At 40.4% G+C, this 18,701-nt stretch overlaps 1 protein-coding gene across 2 annotated transcripts in view; it reads right to left on the minus strand.

Annotated features, from left to right (window-relative positions):
- The window catches only part of REPS2 (RALBP1 associated Eps domain containing 2), a 245,457-nt gene extending 227,199 nt beyond the window's left edge, over positions 1–18,258 (minus strand). Inside the window, exon 1 of one of the 2 annotated variants that reach the window (XM_070784250.1) lies at positions 17,893–18,258. In XM_070784250.1, coding sequence (XP_070640351.1) covers positions 17,893–18,126 — 234 coding nt within the window. In that variant the 5' untranslated portion in view covers positions 18,127–18,258. The remainder of the gene's footprint in view (positions 1–17,892) is intronic. The other variant, XM_070784249.1, reaches the window with a different exon arrangement.
- Positions 18,259–18,701: the final 443 nt, after the last annotated feature.

Consider the following 18,701-nt stretch of genomic DNA (forward strand, 5'->3'; position numbering starts at 1 on the left):
TACAAATAACATTTTGGGGACAAGTGATGAAACTGGAATATAGGTTTGAGATAAAGTACTGTATCAGAATTAAATTTCCTAAATATGATTAACTTATCTCTCCTTGCTATTCTCTGGAACTCTGCATTCAATTGCGTTTATCTTTCCCTTTTTCCTTTGCCTTTCACATCTCTTCTTTTCTCAGCTATTTGTAATGCCTCCTCAGATAACCATCTTGCCTTATTGCATTTCTTTTTTGGGGGGATGGTCTTGGTCACCGCCTCCTACAAAATGTTGTGAACATCCATCCACAGTTCTTTAGGCACTCTGTCTACCAGATCTAATCCTTTGAATCTTTTCGTCACCTCCACTGTATAAACATAAGGGACTTAACTTAGGTCATACCTGAATGCCCTAATGGTTTTCCCAACTTTCTTCAACTTAAGTCTGAATTTTACAATAAGGAGTTCATGATCTGAGCCACATGTAATAAGATATATTAACATTAGGAAATTCATGATACAATGCATCATCATGGAAAGGATGGAAAAGATGTATCATCATTTTTTTAGTAACCTTGCCAGAAATGTATGATCTTATTCAAAAAGATTAAAGGATATTCTGCAAAATAACTGACCAGTACTCTTCAAAAGTGTCATGAAAGTTAAGATTAAGAAACTGTTACAGACTAGATGAGACAAAGGAGAAATAACAAGTAAATTCAACATGGGATCCTGGACAGTATCCTGGAATAGAAACAGACCACCAGTGGAAAAACTGATGAAATTTGAATTAAGGTCTGTAGTTTGGTTAATAATATTGTAGCAATGTTAATTTCCTTCTCTTGATATTTGTACTACAGTTATATAAAATGTTAACATTAAACAAGCAGGGAGATAAACAGAACTCTGTACTATTTTTTGCGACTTTTCTTAAAGTCATTTTCTGTAAACACATCTCTTGGGTGACTGAATATTCCTACTGGATTGAACATACATGTTAACCTCTACTCTCACTCAAAATGCCACACAATAATAATAAAAGGCTTTTTTAAAAAGAAAAAAGAATTAAACTTACAAGCCCAAGAAAAAGGGAAAGAAGAATAAAATCATAGTGGCTAGAAAACAGATGGATATACAGCAACTGCAGGAAGTGGAAACCAAAAAGGTCAATTCATAGAACAAACTCTGGGAAAGGACCCAACTCCCTCTGAGGTGGTAAAGCTCAAAGCAGAATATAACACTATTTCCAACCTAAGACAACAATATTTCAGGTAGCACTAATAAAACACAGCCAAATAAGATATAAAACTTTACCACTTAGCATTTATCTTAGACTTATTAAAGGAGCTCTTTTAGATGTAGATTTTTCATTTATCACTCACATATTCATAAAAAGAAAAATGAGCAAAATTAATTGTTCAAGGTTTCCCTAAAACTTCCTCACATTCAGAATAGGACTTCTGTCAATCTTTTTGACTAAGAATGGTCAATGTCCCTACTTTTCCACAGTGCTATCCTCTGTGCCATCAATAGCATTCAGTGATGCAGTATTTCTTAAAAGAATCCAGAAAAAGAAACTGGAACCGTTAGTACTCAGCTCTGAAATTATGTAAAGTGAGACTATTTTTAACTCCTGCTTCAAGTTTGCTGCTAAACACTAAGGAAGCAGCCAATGTACCACCTTTCTCGCTATCCTCATCACTATCTCCTACCTCTTCAGTTCCTAAGAGTTAACAGTGCTCCACTCCAGACTCCAGTATCCTTTCCCAAGCCACCAATGCCCAGTCTGCAAGCTTTGATGCAATTTAAGATGCCACCAACTGTGAAATGTCCTAAGTTTAACTGATGAGGGAAAGGGGAACGTGTGCCTCCAAAATAAATAAAACAAATCAACAAAGTGTGGTACTGGTATAATGATAGAAATACAGATCAATGGAATAGAATGGACAATCCAAACAAAAGCGCTTATCTTTATGGTCAGTCGATTGTGGACAAGGATTCCAAACCATTCCATGGGAAAAGAATGACCAAGGATAACTTTACAACAAAAGATACCAGGACAACTGGAGAGCCATATACGAAACAGTGGCACTGAACCTCTACCTCACTATATATGTATATATAAATTAACTCAAAAGGGATCAAAGATCTAAATAAAAGAGTTAAAACTGCAAAATTTTTAGAAGAAAACATAGAGATAAACCTTTATGACTTTGGTTTGGGCAATGGTTTCTTAAATAAAATACCAAAAACAGAAGTAAAAAAAGCAAAAAGTAAATAAATTCATCAAAAAATTTAAATTGTATGCTTCAAAGAATAACATCAAAAAAGTAAAAAGACAACCTACAGAATGTGAGAAATGTTTAGGAAGTCACTTACCTGAGAGGAGACTTGTATCTAGAATATATAAAGAACTCAGTATCTTATAAAAACAAATGATCCAATTTAAAAATGGGCAAAGGACTGAAATAGACATTTCTGTAAAGAAGATATATAGATGGCCAATAAGCTCATGATATCATCAACATCATTAGTCATTAGCAGAATACAAGTTAAAACTGCAACAAAATCCCATTTCTCATCTACTAGGATGGTTATAATCAAAAAGGCAGACAATAACAAAAGGTTAGCAAGGATGTCGGTGAAGGCAATGGCACCCCACTCCAGTACTCTTGCCTAGAAAATCCCATGGGCGGAGGAGCCTGGTAGGCTGCAGTCCATGGGCTTGCTAGAGTTGGACATGACTGAGCGACTTCACTTTCACTTTTCACTTTCATGCATTGGAGAAGGAAATGGCAACCCACTCCAGTGTTCTTGCCTGGAGAATCCCAGGGACAGGAAGCCTGGTGGGCTGCCGTCTACGGGGTCGCACAGAGTTGGACACGACTAAAGCGATGCAGCAGCAGCAGCAGCAGCAGCAGCAAGGATGTAGAGAAACTGAAATCCTCATATATTGCTGGTGGGAATGTAAAATGGCATAGCACTTTGGGAAAGAGTTTAGCAGTTTCTCAAAAGATTGAACATAGAGTTACTGTGTGACCTAGCAATTCCACTCCTAGGTAATTAACCAAGAGAAATGAAAACATATATCTACACAAAAACGTGTACCAAAATGCTCATAACAGTATTATTCATAATAGTCAAACAGTAGAAATGACCTAAATGTCCATCAATTGAAGATTGGATAAATAAAATGTGGCATGTCCATACAAAAGAATATTACTGGGCCATAAAAAGTACTGGTATATACTACAACATGAACACTGAAAACAGTGGTGGCCTAGGTATACTGGGACTGGGGGTGACTGCTAGTGGTTACAGGGTTTCTTTTGGAGGTGGTAAAAATATTTTGGAAACAGGGTGTGAAGAAAAGGGAACGCTCCTAAACTTGTTGGTTGGAATGTAAATTGGTGTAGCCACTATGGAGAACAGTATGGAGGTTTCCTTGAAAAACTAAAAACAGAGTTACCATATGATCCAACAATCCTACTCCTATGCATATATCCAGAAAAGGTGAAAACTCTATTTGAAAAGACACATGCACCCCAATGCTCACTGCAGCACTATTTACAATAGCCAACACAAGAAAGCAAACTAAATGTCTATCAAAAGAGGAATGGATAAAGAAGATGTGGTACATATATACAATGGAGTATTAGTCATAAAAAGAAGGAAATAAGGGCATTTGCAGCAACATGGATGGACCTAGAGATTTTCATACTAAATGAAGTCAGACAAATACCATATGACATCACTTATCATGGAATCTGAAAAATAATACATATGAACTTATTTACAAAATAGAAGCAGGCTCAAAGACATAGAAAACAAACTTATGGCTACCAAAGGGGAAAGGGGATAGGGAAAGATAAATGAGGACTTTGGAGTTAACAGATATACACTGCTATATATAAAATAGATAGGGAATTCCTTGGCAGTCCAGTGGTTAGGACTTCATGCTTCACTGTTGAAGGCATGGGTTTAATCTCTGGTTGAGGAACTAAGATCCCACAAGCCATGCAGTGAGACAAAAAAAAATAAAATATACAGATAAATAATAAGTATTTACTGTATAGCACAGGAAACTATATTCAGTAACATGTAATTACCTATAATGGAAAAAAATTTGAAAAAGTACATATATATACATACAGGTACACACACACACACATATATATAATAACTGAATTACTTTGCTATATACCTGAAACACAATATTGCAAACCAACTATTCTTCAAAAACAAAGAAAAAATTCTTGAACTAGACAGTGAATATACTAAAAACTAAACTGTATACTTTAAATGGGTAAGTTGTATGGTATGTGAATTATATCTCAATAAAGCTGTTATTTAAAAAGTGGGGAAACAAGAAAAAAGGAGAAAACATAGTTTTTAAATAATCGCACAAATGTTCCAAAGTTGATTATGTTGAGTATATTAAATTCAATAGGATGAATGTAGAAGATGTAATCTTGATCATATAGAGGATTTACTAAACTAAAATAGCACAATTAGCACAGGTGATTTACTTAGGATTATTAAAGTATCAAATGTTTATATGTTGGCTGAAAGCCCAAAAGTAGAAAGCAATATAGTTGGAAGTAAATAGAGCAGGGGGAGTTACAATTACTGACCTAGTGAGGAAAACATATTAACTAATAAAATGATAAAATTCATTAGGCTTCCAGATTTGGGAAGGGTTATGAATATCTGTTATGATAAAAACCAATATGGGTATAGAAAGAGAGTTGAAACTGAGTATATTTGAGATATGCCATAGCACATGAAACTCAGCTTGTAAAAGCAGTAAAAAGTGGAAGAGAGGAACATATAATACATACCAAAAGATAACCTATACATAAATCCATTCTGCTTTTAGTATTCATTACAATCTCCCATTCTAGATGTAGAAGAATATACAATAGGTGTTGCAAACTTCAGTAAATACTCTAGGTCCTATGGGCTATACAGCCTCTGTTACAACTACTCAGCCCTCCAGTCTAGGGTAGATAAGCCATGGACAATACGTACACATCGAAGTGTGATTGTGTGCTAAGGGAAATTGTTTACAGAAACTGAAATTTGAGTTTCATATAATTTTGCAAGTGTCATGAAATATTCTTTTTACTTTTTCTCAACCCTTTAAAAAGTTACAAACCATTCTTAGCTCATAAGTCATACAAAAAAATATAGGTGACAGGACAGATTTGGCCCACAGGCTGTGTTTGGCCATCCCCTGGCAGAAAAATGCTTTCAGTTATCAGAAACACATCAACACACTGGTAAGCAAGAAGGAGCAATCAAGTCTTCCATGGCACAGTACTTACTCACCAGAAACCAAAAAGCATACTAATAAGTATGCTGCATCTGGAAAATAGTGACAAAAACCTTTCAGAATGTTTATGGGAATTAAGTGAGTTAACACCAAAAAAAAATTCTACGAGCAGTACTGGGTACCCAGCAAGCCACTTAACAACTATTTCTGATATTATCAGCAAAAAAATATTCATACTGACTCCAAGAGAAAATATTCAACACAAGGGGATAATGATTCCATTTCTGCAGTAGTACAATGTATATCAGAATTTCAGCATTAACTTTCAAGTCTAAAACTCCAAGCCATAGTATTTCTTAAGAGAGTCTAAAATTCTCAAAACTAGAGTAAAGTTTATTTCAGCACTAGAAACCTGCTATTTACATGCAAGACAAATTTCTAGAAATAAGGTGAGAGGATGACAAATGTTTGAGAGTTACCACTCTACTAAACTGCCCAAAGGATTTTTTAAAATAAAGATCAAATGTAGGGTCAAGAATTCTTCCTTAGCTACACATGAGACCAATGCTAAAACGAGCAGGGGAAACTCATGTTCATCAAAAATCTGTTCCATTTAAGAACCTGCAAGAAATGAGTTTTTGACCAACAGCTCAGAGCTCATCTAGTCCACCTGATCACTTGCTACTTTTGGGTTTATAAGAACATGGCACTTAGGAAGAACCATTTGTTGAAGAGTGAGAGAATTATACTATTTACTCCAGACTCATTCCTGTGTTGCACACCCTCTAGCACCAACAGAAAGAGAAGCCACTTCCTTTTCACCATGAGAGGTGGCTTCAATCATCATATTTACCTGACCTGCGAAGGAAGACTTATAACTCACAATTAAACAGAGCACCACCATCTGCCCTTTACAGATAAAATCACATTTTGAGACAGTAAAACAAACCAATGCTCATTTCTATTTCACAATTGTAAACAATGGAATGCTGACAAAGCACCCTGCTAAACATTCACCAAACCACCTGTCACCAACATCACCCTTGAACACAAAGGGCTATTTTTATGTAGTACACGACTGAGTAGATAATATCCCATTGCCATGGCAACAAGTTTTCCAGAAGATATGCTAGCCCATAAAGAATGCAAATGAGAATGAAGCTATTTCTTTGCATTTGAGTTTACTATGCAGTATATGAGGAGGATTCTAGGTTTTTATTAGCCCTGGTTTGCTCAACAGGGCCTTGTTAAGTTTGAGCAATGTATACACACACACACACAAGCACACACACTCACATATACACACAGAGCTATTTGGGGACAAAGAAGAATCCCTATAGGAATCCTATCCTTCAGAAAAAAGAAAAAAGCTAATGTAACATAAAGTCATATGCCTAAATGTTATAATACACTTTCTTTTTTTTATTATTTTATTTTATTTTTTAACTTTACAATATTGTATTGGTTTTGCCATATATCAAAATGAATCTGCCACAGGTATACATGTGTTCCCCACTTTCTACTCCCCTGAATTAACTCCAGTCCCAGGGTGCCCTTTCCCACCATGTACAGCCAGTGCTCACAGAAACTCATGGCTATATGTTTCCCAGTGCCCTGAACAAGAAAAAACACTGCAATCCACGGAAATGACTGCCCCACTCTGATCAAAAAACTCCCATATGTACACCCCCTATAGCCTCAAGGCCTCCCACAAGAAGTGGGAAGAAGCCCTCTCAGCCCTCCTAGAGGGCAGGGCTGCAGGCCCACAAGGCCCACCAAACACAGGCGGCCTCTCTCACCTCAAACCAGCCATGTCTGTTTCGTCTAAGGATCCAGAGTGCTGGGTTTCAGCCCAGATTGCACCCTGAGCTGGCCCTCCGTCTGTCACCCAGAGTCACCCCCAGCCCGTTGGCCCACACTCTATCCAAGAGGGGGGCCTCTGTGAGCTTCTACATGCAGGCTCCCACGCTTCTGGAGAACAGCAGCCAGCAGGGGACAGAGCCGGCCACATTTATCCCTCAGCCTCCACCCCCTCACTGCCAAGGACATTCATGGCCTTCCAGACTACTGTTCATGTAGGCAAAGCACCCTTCACAGCTCCAGCATCAACAGAGGCCAACTGCCACGGCGGCTGCTCCACGCCTCAGCGTTCCTGCTCTCAGTAAACCCCCTGGGCACACCGTGCCTGAAGGCTGCTGATGATCCCAATTTCTGATGGCTTTCTTGGCCTCAAAGTTGAACTGGCTTGGCCCTTAGACAGTCCCATGTTCTACTTCACCCTACCACAGAAACACCTCAGAAATGGTCCAAACCGTCCTCAGACACGCACCCAGAGAATCACCCCTTCGAGCAATAACTCCTACACTTACACAGAACTGTCATGGAAACAATAGCCACTGAGAGGTCATCAGGAAACACCCTTTCCTTTTTAGTTTGTCTCTAATAAAAACAATTCCATAACACGACACTGTAAATCAACTATATTTCAATAAAATAAAATGTTTTAATAATTTAAAAATAAAAACAAAGACTGGTAATTCCCTGGTGGTCCAGTGGTTAGGACTCCATGATCTCACTGCCAAAGGCCTGGGTTCAATCCCTGGTCAAGGAACTAAGATTCCGCAAGATGCGCAGCATGGCAAATAAATAAATAAATAAAAACAAAGACTGAATTCCAATTCAAATAAATTAATGAGTCACTTATTTGCACGACCTTGGGCAAGTTACTAAACCTCTGCACCTCTGTTTTGTTTTCTTCAAACTGGGGATGATAATATCAATCTTGTGGCTTGGAGTTAAATGACATGAGCCTCTACAAGTTATGTGTGTGCTCAGTCATGCCCAACTCTTTGTGACCCCATGGACTGTAGCCCACCAGGCTTCTCTGTCCATAGGACTTCCGAGGCAAGAATACTAGAGCGGGTTGCCATTTCCTTCCCCAGGAGATCTTCCTGACCCAGGGATAGAACCCACGTCTCCTGCATTGGCAGGAAGATTCTTTACTACTGCGTCACCTGGGAAGTCCTCTACAAGTTATAGGACAAGGTAAACTACATGGTGATCAGTTAATAAGTGGAAGCTGTTACCATGATTGTATATATGCAGACACCACATATCTACAACCAGAGTAGATTCTGCCCCCTGGCAATGTCTGCAAACATTTTTGGTTGTAACAACTGGGGAAGGGATAGATGCTAGCATCTAGTGAGCAGAGCCCAGGAATGCCGCTAGACATCCTACAATACATAGGACAGTGTCACTGCAAAGGATGACCTGGCCCCACCAGTGGTGCTGAGATGGAGAAACTCTGATCTAGAACAAACAATAAATTAAAAGAAGCTAAAACATCCATGTGCTGAATTTCATGCACTTCACTTCCACTGCCATCTCTCAGTAACAGGATGATAAAACTACCAGACTGCAGAGCGTATGCAAAGGATAGGAGTCCAAACATTTTAAAATAATTTTAAAGAGATCCTAAAGAAAAAACAAACTCAAAAGGCTAGTACACCAAACATCTTCAGGGGCAAAAAGCTGTTTATGTATAATCACCTGTTTTTCTCAAGGCTGATCCTGAACTAAGCAAGAAACAAAGAGATCATTCTATTAAATATGTTCTTTTGAAAGCATCAGGGGCAAACATTACACATTTAAGAAAACCTGCTTTTAAAAAAACAAAAACAATTCTTAATCGCTGGCATTTATGGGATTTACTTCAATTAGTCAGGAAATTAACACAGGTAAAACACTTAATTATCCCCAGGAGGCTGAACAAAGATATTTTTCTGTAAACCAAGGGCAAAGTGTTACAAGTGAATTAAGTCAAAGCAAACATTTACTACTAGCCTAATATTAATGGCCTCTCTTGGTCCTAAATTAGATTAGTAGGATAGTTGAGTTTCTCCAATCTGTAAAAATCACTTTTTCCTACAAGTCCATGTTCCAGCCAGCCTCTGAATTAGACATAATAAGAGGTAAATAAAACAGGCCAAACAGCCGTGCTCCAGAGGGGTTCTCTGGAGTGAAGCAAGACAGAGAGCACCAGACAGACAGGTCAAGAGCAGAGACGGCTCAAAGCCGGGCCTGCAGCAGTGACTTGAGAGTGAGGGCCTAGAGGAAGCAGCTGAGCATCCATTCACTCTGGGCTTCCTCCCCCCTTACAGGACAGATGGGGCACTAGAGGTGGGGGTAGACCACAGAGCCTGATGGAATCTCATTCCTGACCTAGAATTGGCAGCAGTGTTGCTACCATTCTGACTTTGGAAACAATGAGCAACGAAGAACTGGAATTTCTAGACACCTCCTAATTCTTTTGCACAGGGCTTCCTAACAGTTTTTGTGCTTCGACCCCTGTGGGGAGCCTCATGGACCTCTTCTCAGAATAAACTTAAATGCATAAAAGTAAACACTTAAAATACACATGATTATTGGGAAACCCCTGATAGTTCAGTGATTAGGACTTGGCACTCTCACTGACAGGGCCTGGATCTGATCTTTGGTTGAGGAATTAAGATCCCACAAGCTGAGGGGCATGGCCAAAATAAAATAAAATACACAGGATTATAGACAAAATACACCGAACTACAGCTACCAAAATATTAAAAAGCAAGTTTGTGGTGGAAGTACATGTGTTTTTTAACACAATGATAAAATCAGCCAGCTGACTGTTTATCATCACTGAAATACCTGAAACAATTGTAATATGATTTTTTAAATTCTATTTCTATCAAAGAGACAATTCAAAAAATTCCTAGAGACAAATGAAAACGAAAGCACAACAGTCCAAAACTTATGGGACACAGCAAAAGCAGTTCTAAGAGGGAAGTCCCACACCCTAGGAAACAGCTCAGTTCTGAACAACCCAGCATGACTACCTTATGGTCAGGGTCCCCTTCTTGTGACTTCTCGTGTCCTTACAGGGTGGGAAAGGCTAGGGATCTCTCTGGAGCCTTTTTTATACATCCCTAACCCCATTCATGAGAGCTCCACCTTGATGGCCTAAGCACTTTTCAAAGGCCCCAGACATGTACTAAAGCAAAGAATGATATAAATACAAAATACTAGACACTTTGCCTTCAGGAAACAGCAAGTTTGAAGACACCTGCTAAGGAACCAAACCCTCTTTTAAAAGTTACCAATAATTGCCAAAACAACTATAGGGAATTCCCTGGTTGTCCAGTGGTTAGGACTCAGCTTCCACTGCCAGGGGCCCAGGTTTGATCCCTGGTTGGTTAACTAAGATCCCTAAAGCCATATGGCACAGCATAAAAAATAAAAGATTCAAGACTTCATCAAAACCAATTTTCTATATTCTTAAAGCAAGGCTGTTACGAGTGTGATAGTAGGACAATGTTCAAACCCATCTTGTATTTCTAGTCTTCACTGTTACTTCTTCAATCTCCCTATTGGTTTCCTCAACTTTACGTTAAAGACTAGCTCGATGATACGAAACCATCATGCACTCTTGCCATTTAACCGTGAGTCATCAGTATTAAACCCGTACATGTTTCCATATCCTATGACCACTCCCAGGTGCCCTCAAAGATAAATTCTATGAATCATATGATGTCTGAGACTTGCTTCAGGTTAAAGGAGGGGGCAAAGAACAAAAGTAGGAATGCAGATGGAATGGAATTGACCATGTATTGATGGTTGTTGAGCAGGGGTGGCAAGTGCAGAGGAGTTTAATGTATTAGTCTGTTTGCCTGAGAGTTTCCATTTTTTAAAACATGAGAGAAAAGCAAGCCTATGAAAGTCTAATCCATTAACTCAAAAGGTCCTCTAACACTCTCAAGAATATAAGTGTGCTTTTTGATATCTATAAAGGCATTTTAATGTTTGTACATGTTTAGAACAGTCCCCTAATCATGAGACACTGAGACACTCTATATAAACCAAGAAAAATGCCACCTACTTTCCATAGGCATAAAGGCCTCATAAAATAATGAGTCATTGTACGAGTAAGTAATGAAGATTTTTTAAAAGGAAGCATAAATGAACTGCAGCTACATGTGTCAACAAGGACAAACCTCAGAAACAACAATGAGAGGAAAAGCAAGTTTCGGAAGGTTACACAGAGTACTATACTCCTTTTAAGTTAAAAAGCCATACAAAACAATTTATCATTTTAGTGACACGTATGTGTATATACGTATGTGTGTGTGTATACACACACACATGTATGTATGTGTGTATACACACATGTATGTATGTGTGTGTACACACACATGTATGTATGTGTGTATACACACACATGTATGTATGTACACACTATATATATACACACACACACACACACACACATAAACATGCAATAAAAGTACAAAAACTTTTCTAACATGCACACCAAATTCAGGACAGTAGTAACCTCTGGGGTGAGGAGGAAGGAGAATGGGACCAGAGAAGGGGTCACAAGAAACTTTCACATTAATTAGGCTGTTTTACATTTTATGCTGAGTAGGGGGTACACGGAGAAGGCAATGGCAGCCCACTCCAGTGTTCTTGCCTGGAGAATCCCAGGGACAGGGGAGCCTTGTGGGCTGCCATCTATGGGGTCGCACAGAGTCGGACAGGACTGAAGTGACTTAGTAGCAGCAGCAGCAGCAGGAGGTACACAGTTATTGTTGGGTAATGTTCTAGTTTTACACACCTGAAAAGTTTTTTGTAAGAGTTAACAAGTTACTATTATGCAAATATCCTCCTTTTAACCAAACAATGGTTTGGCTCTGGAACTTCCTTAACCTGCGGGCATTCATTCTTATACAAAAAAAGAACACTTTATCTGAAACAGCACATACTCTAGGTTACCGTTTTAGCTTGCTGGTCTCTATCTCCCTAAAGCATATGTAACAAAGGGATATGATATAAAGATGTAAAAATAGAAAATTGTTTTATTTACATTAAAAAATAGCTCTAATAATCTAGCAACTGGAAAAAGTTCACAGGAATTTTGTCTTTTGCCTAGTTTTTTTTTTTCTTTTTTTTTTTAATGATTAAACAGTTGCTTCAAAGAATTTCAAGAAAACCTTTAAATATGACTTCTTCCCAAAGGTGAGTCTATGTACAGGAATTTTTAAAATATCCTCTACTTCTCATAGCTTTCCTTTACTTCTTTACTTCAATCAAAGCCACTCAAACAATCAGACATTACTTACAAGCTTTTTTCCCATTCAATGATTTCCCCTGATAATACAGAATCAACAGTATTTTATAACTATTTCCTTTAAAGCCTAAGAGTTAACTGGCAAGTCAATGAAAAACAAATACCATATGCATGATCTCAATTTTATGTGGAATATAAAAACAAACAAACAAAAAACCGGACCTCGTAAAGAGAACAGTTTGGTGGTTGCCAGAGACGGCAGTGGGTGAAGTGGGTAAAGGCGTTCAAAAGGCACAACCTTGCAGTTGTGTAATCAGTCAGTCCTGGGGGGTCAGGTACAGCACAGTGGCTATATTTGATAATGTACTGTGTATCTGAAAGGTGTTGAGTGTAAATTACAAAAGTTCTCATCACAAGGAAAAACTTTTTATAACTGTGTGCTGATGGATATCAGTGATCATTCAACAAAACCTAAAAACATTGAATCATTATCTTATATACCTGAAAATGGTATATCATATTTCAATTATATCTTAATAAAAAATACATTATCTCAAAGAAAGGAATTAACTGTCATAAAAATGAAAACTCATTATGATGACTACCTGAAATATACACAACATTCCTAAAGACTAAGACATCATCCTAAAGGATAAATATCATAACGGAGTCTATGTTGTTCAGTCGCCCAGTCATGTCTGACTCTTTGCGACCCCATGGACTGCAGCACGCCAGGCCTCTCTGTCCACGACCCCCCATCTCCCAAAGTTTGCCCAAATTTATGTCCAGTGAATCAGTGATGCTGTCCAGCCAACTCATCCTTTGACGCCCTCTTCTCCTTCTGCTCTCAGAATATATGTATACAGTTTGTTAATTCATTACATCAAACAGAAAACTTGCCAGTTTCAGGTGGATACTTATGTTCCAGCTGTTATATTTTCTTACTCAAATTCTGAAAATGAAAAACATTTGCACTGCAGGAATTCCCTGATGGTCCAGTGGTTAGGACTCCAGGCTTTCACTGCCAAGGGCCCAGGTTTGATCCCTGGTCGTCAGGGAACTAATATCCCACAAGCCTCTTGGCCAAAATAAATAATATAAACCATCTGCATTGGAATATAAGCTCCATGAGGACAGGGAGGCTGTGTTTGATTCACAGCTGAAACCTCAGCATCTAGAATAGTGCCCGATGCTCAAAAGAAACTAAAATACCTCAAATATACATCCAGTCCAAGTCTATGCATTCTAGTAAAATGCTGGCCATTCAATACAAATGAAATACTTCATAACCTGAAAAACCAATCACTCTAACACTTGTAATTCTTTGTCCTCAAGTATTTAAAACCATTTACCTGTTTCTTATTCATATTTACTTTTTGTAAGTTAAAAATTTTACTCTAACATTTTTCTAGCCCATACTAGAAACCTGTTTTAAAATAAATCAGCACCTCTTATAAAAAGACCAAAAGGCCTTTTAAAGTGGGCTATTATGACACATTAAAATAGAATTCAAAACAGAAAATGAGCTTTTCTGTTCTTCACTTTGCTGACAAAGGTCCATATAGTCAAAGCTATGGTCTTTTCAAGTAGTCATGTACAGATGTGAGAGGTGGACCATAAAGAAGGCTGAACACCAGAGAACTGACGCTTTCAAATTGTGGTGGTGGAGAAGACTCTAGAGAGTCCCTTGGACAGGAAGGAGATCAAACTAGTCAATCCTAAGGGAAATCAACCCTGAATACTCAATGGAAGGACTAATGCTGAAGCTCCAATACCTTGGCCACCTGATGCAAACAACTGACTCATTGGAAAAGACCCTGATGCTGGGAAAGACTGAAGGCAAAAGGAGAAGAGGGCAGCAGAGGATGAAATGGTTGGATGGCATCACTGATGCAATAGACATGAACTTGGGCTAACTCCGGGAGATGGTGAGGGACAGGGAGGCCTAGTGTGGAGCAGTCCATGGGGTCACAAAGAGTCGGACACAACTTAGCAACTGAACAACAACATCATGACACACTAAAATACAATTCAAGATGGAAAATGAGCATATGGAAAGATCCTAAGCATCATATGTCATTAGGGAATTGCAAATTACATCAACAAGATACCACTACATACCTTCTAGAACGGTGAAACTCAACACTGACAACACCACATGCTGATGATGATGTAGAGCAAAAGGACCTCTCATTCATTCCTGGGGGAACTGCAAATAGTACAGCCACTTTGGAAGAGAGTTTGACAGTTTCTTACAAAACTAACACTCCTACCATATGAGCCAACGATCACGCTCATTGGTATTTACCCTAAGGGGTTGAAAACTTAAGTGCACACAGATGCTTATAGCAACTTTATCTATAACTGCCAAAGCTTGAAAGTAACCAAGATGTCCTCCAGTATGTGAATGGATAAACTGTGGTACATCCAGACAACAGAATATTATTCAACACAAGTAAGAAATGAGCCAACAAGCTATGAAAAGACACAGAGGAATCTTAAATGCGTATTACTAAATGAAACAAGCCAATCTGAAAAGATTACACACTGTGTGATTTGAACTACATGACATTCTGGAAAAAGGCAAAACTACGGAGACAGTAAAAAGATCAGTAATTGCCATGGGTTGGGTGTAATAGCAAGGGATGAATAAGTAGGGCACAAAGGGTTTTTAGGGCAGTGAAACTATTCAGTATGATACTAGAATGGTGGGTACGTGTCATTACACATTTGTCCAAAACCAAAGAATGTACAATCACCAAGAATGAGACATAATGTAGACTACGGACTTTGGGTGATCATGATATGCCAATGCAGGTTCATCAATTATAAAAAATGTATCACTCTGGTGAGGGTATTGATAATGGGGGGCTGGGTATGTGTGGAGCCAGAGTGTATATGGGGACTCTGTGTACCTTAACCTCAATTTTGCTGTGAACCTAAAACTGTTCTGAAAAGATAAAGTCTGTTAAAATATATATATATATATATATAAATGTGTGTGTGTGTATATATACACACACGTATTTCAACTGAAAAAAATCCCTAAGATAACTCACTTACATAACAAAGTAACAGGTGTAGTGATTTATTTTTATTTCAAGGAGGAGAAAAAATAAGGTATTTTTATAGAACATGTACTTCAGGTAAGATTTTCAATCTTCCTGGAACATTATAGTAATCTTAGTTGTATGCCTATTAAAAAGAAAAAAAATCCGTTACCATAGAAACTACCAGGGCTAGTTAGTGCCTCCACAAATGGGGCAGTTATACCTGTTGGACCACTTAATTAAACTTACAAGTTCCTGTTTAACAGGGAAAGGCTAAAAACATCTTCATCTGTTTTAAAGACTGATACACTTATGGAGTAGTGAAAGTCCAGATAAATTGAGTGCTCATGCACATACACACACCCAGACACACCACACCACACACAACCAACGTGGTTAGTAAAAATTAGATGGCTGCTGGCTTTGTTTGAATCTTTTCTGATTACATTACTCTGTCCAGGATGCCTTTGATGTTCATTTTCACCTGTACAAAGAATACTGGATTACTGCACTGTGTTAGGTTGGGCTTCCCAGATGGCTCAGTGGTAAAGAACCTGCCTGCCAATACAGGAGACACTGGAGACAGGGGAGCCTGGTGGGCTACAGTCCATGGGGTCACAAAGAGTCAGACACGACTGAGCACACAGGTTAATGGGGGAAGGAAGTCTTTTGTTTTGCTGGGCTGCATAAGGGAGCTCTAAAGCTCGTAGAGATTTATTACAAGCAATATTCTAGGGATGTCTCCTCTTGCCAGCATCTTTTGCAAGAAGAAGGTTTCAACTAGACATCAAAAATATAATCTCATTCGTACAAAGGCACTGTGCCTTGAGTTCTTTTTAAATCTTAAACACCCTGGGTTCTAACACCAGGAAAGGTCCCTCCCCAACTCCTTAGAAGTCAATCAACATAATTCAGATTTAATATGCCTACCATCTCTTATCACACTCCATGCATTACTGACAACAAAATAAGCCTTTTAACAGATGCCCAGCTGTCACTTACTTGCTGTGTGGCCTGTCACTTATTCCTCTCTCAGTTGAGAAGTAGCAATAGCATTTAATAAATTATGCTTGGGAGTATTCTGAGGGCCTCATGTAATAGCCATGGTTCATGTTTTAAAATATTGACTTTTCCTCTACCTGGTCAAGTTCAACTGCTCAAGAGCAGAAGTCAAACCGTCTCCAAAGCAAAGACTTCTTAAGAGACAAACAGCCATGTTAAGGTCTGTGGATACTAATTATATTTTCAGAAATCTTGAATTCTGAAAAGTGAGAGACTACAGAGTGGCTAAAATTATGCTCAAACAGACCGACATACGCATGCTCCAGCAGTATAAAATGCAGTCTTAAATGATTTTTTTTTAATCTACAAACAATGATATTGCAAGTGAACCATAAAACCCTCAGTACTTCTTTGGAACTGGATTTTAAAATATCACTCCCAACTCTAAATATACAATTGATGTTAACTTTCAAACTGCCTCCAGCTTTTTTTTTTCTTTTTATTTTTTTATTGAAGGATAATTGCTTTACAGAATTTTGTTGTTTTCTGTCAAACCTGACTGCAGCTTTTAAGAAAAACTTCATTTCAGATTTGGGGCCTGGTATTAAGAATCTTATCACAACGAAGTGCTAGTAACAGCAAAACACAGACAAAGATGCTTACTGCTCCACGGAAAGCACAAAAGGAAAGCTGCATCTACTGTGCATCATCCCCCTCCTCCTTTTCCAGGTATGGAGCAGCCAAAAGGAGGTAGCTATGACACACATTACTTGGCAATTCTATTTCAAGTCCAAATAATGGTAAGATGGGAAACTACAACTGTCCCTCACCGTGAATGTCTGGGAACCACGTCTAGTCCTAAATAGGAACCTTAGCTCTGCCTTGACAGATGTCCTCTTGCAGCCCTGTGTCCCGGTTCTGCAATTTGTCATTAAGCTCTTCAGTTTAACGCTAATATGCAGAAATACGTTAGTACGCAAATATACAGTAAATTCGTGTATATTACAAGTAGTATATAAAGCGGACAACATTCAGTCGTCGGCCGCCGGCCACACACACACACCCTTCAAGTTCAAATCCTGCAAGGCATCCAAGCGCCCACTCACCCAGGAGAGGGAAGTGCAGGAGCGGCAAGCAGAGGTTACTCCAGACACCAGCCGAAACGAACACTAGTTACAGAACAAGGCAAACTTTGGGTCTGGGAGGCTGCAAAGACCCCAGAAACGGCCGGGGAGAGGAGGGAGTGTCCATCTGTCTCAACGGAGGAAGATGGGAGCGCACCCAGCACCGCTGAGCTGTGGAGGAGGCTGGTGTCCCCTGGGGAACAAGGGCGTCGCCGCCATTCTAGGCTGCGAAGCCACTCTCCGCGACCTGGCCGAGGCCTCCGGGTGCCTGTCGGCGGCCCTGTCGCCCCACCCCGCCCCCTTGTCCCTGCAGAAATGGTCCCCACAGACTCACAAGGGCAGGGGTGCGGAGACCTACCTGGTGCAGCGTCTCGGCGGGCAGCTGCGACGCCCGGAACAGGTCGGCGACCGGGCCAGCGGCTGCGGTGGCCGCGCCGGGGGCAGCCCTGGCGGCCTCGGGGGGCCCGGGACCCGGGCCCCCGCCTGAGGCGCCGGCGCAGCGCGCGAAGAGCTCGGAGTAGCACTGCTGCTCGCCCTCGCTCAGCAGCAGCGGCGGTCCAGAACCGCAGAGCCCGCCCGCCGCCGCCTCCATGGAGCCTGAAAGGGGGGCAGGCGGAGCACCGTTCCCGGCTAAGGCTCCGCCGCCTTCACCACAGCCTCCGCAGCTCCGGCCTCGGCCTTGGCCGCCGCCACCACCGCCCCCACGCCCCGCAGCTGCCGCGCGACCGCTTCCTCCCGGCGCGCGCCAGCCCCGCCCCCGGACTTGAATGTTGTGCCTCCGCCGCACGGCACATGGAGACAGGCGCAGCACGAACCTATCCCGGCCTAGGATGGCACCATGGCCCCGCCCCCGCCCCGCCCCGCTCCACCGCGCTGAGCCAGGTAACTAACTCGGCGAGCAGCCTGCTCCGCGAATGGTCACCTGCTTCGCCCGCGCTGCAGAATCCAAAGGGCCAGAGCCACAGTCATTCCGCGTCCACTCTGCGCGAGAGAAGCATCTTCTCCCTACCTAGGAAGGGAAACATCTAGACCCACCTGGAGAATGGCGCTTTTCAGGGGGTGGGAAAGGCTGTGGTGATTTCTCCCTAGGACGCTGGAGCAAGTGTAGTGCTCACGTCACGCTGTGCCCTTCCCAGAAATGGACTAGGCACGGGATATGGACGAGGC

This window comes from Bos indicus, chromosome X, assembly GCF_029378745.1.
Source record: "Bos indicus isolate NIAB-ARS_2022 breed Sahiwal x Tharparkar chromosome X, NIAB-ARS_B.indTharparkar_mat_pri_1.0, whole genome shotgun sequence".
NCBI classification, from domain to species: domain Eukaryota; kingdom Metazoa; phylum Chordata; class Mammalia; order Artiodactyla; family Bovidae; genus Bos; species Bos indicus.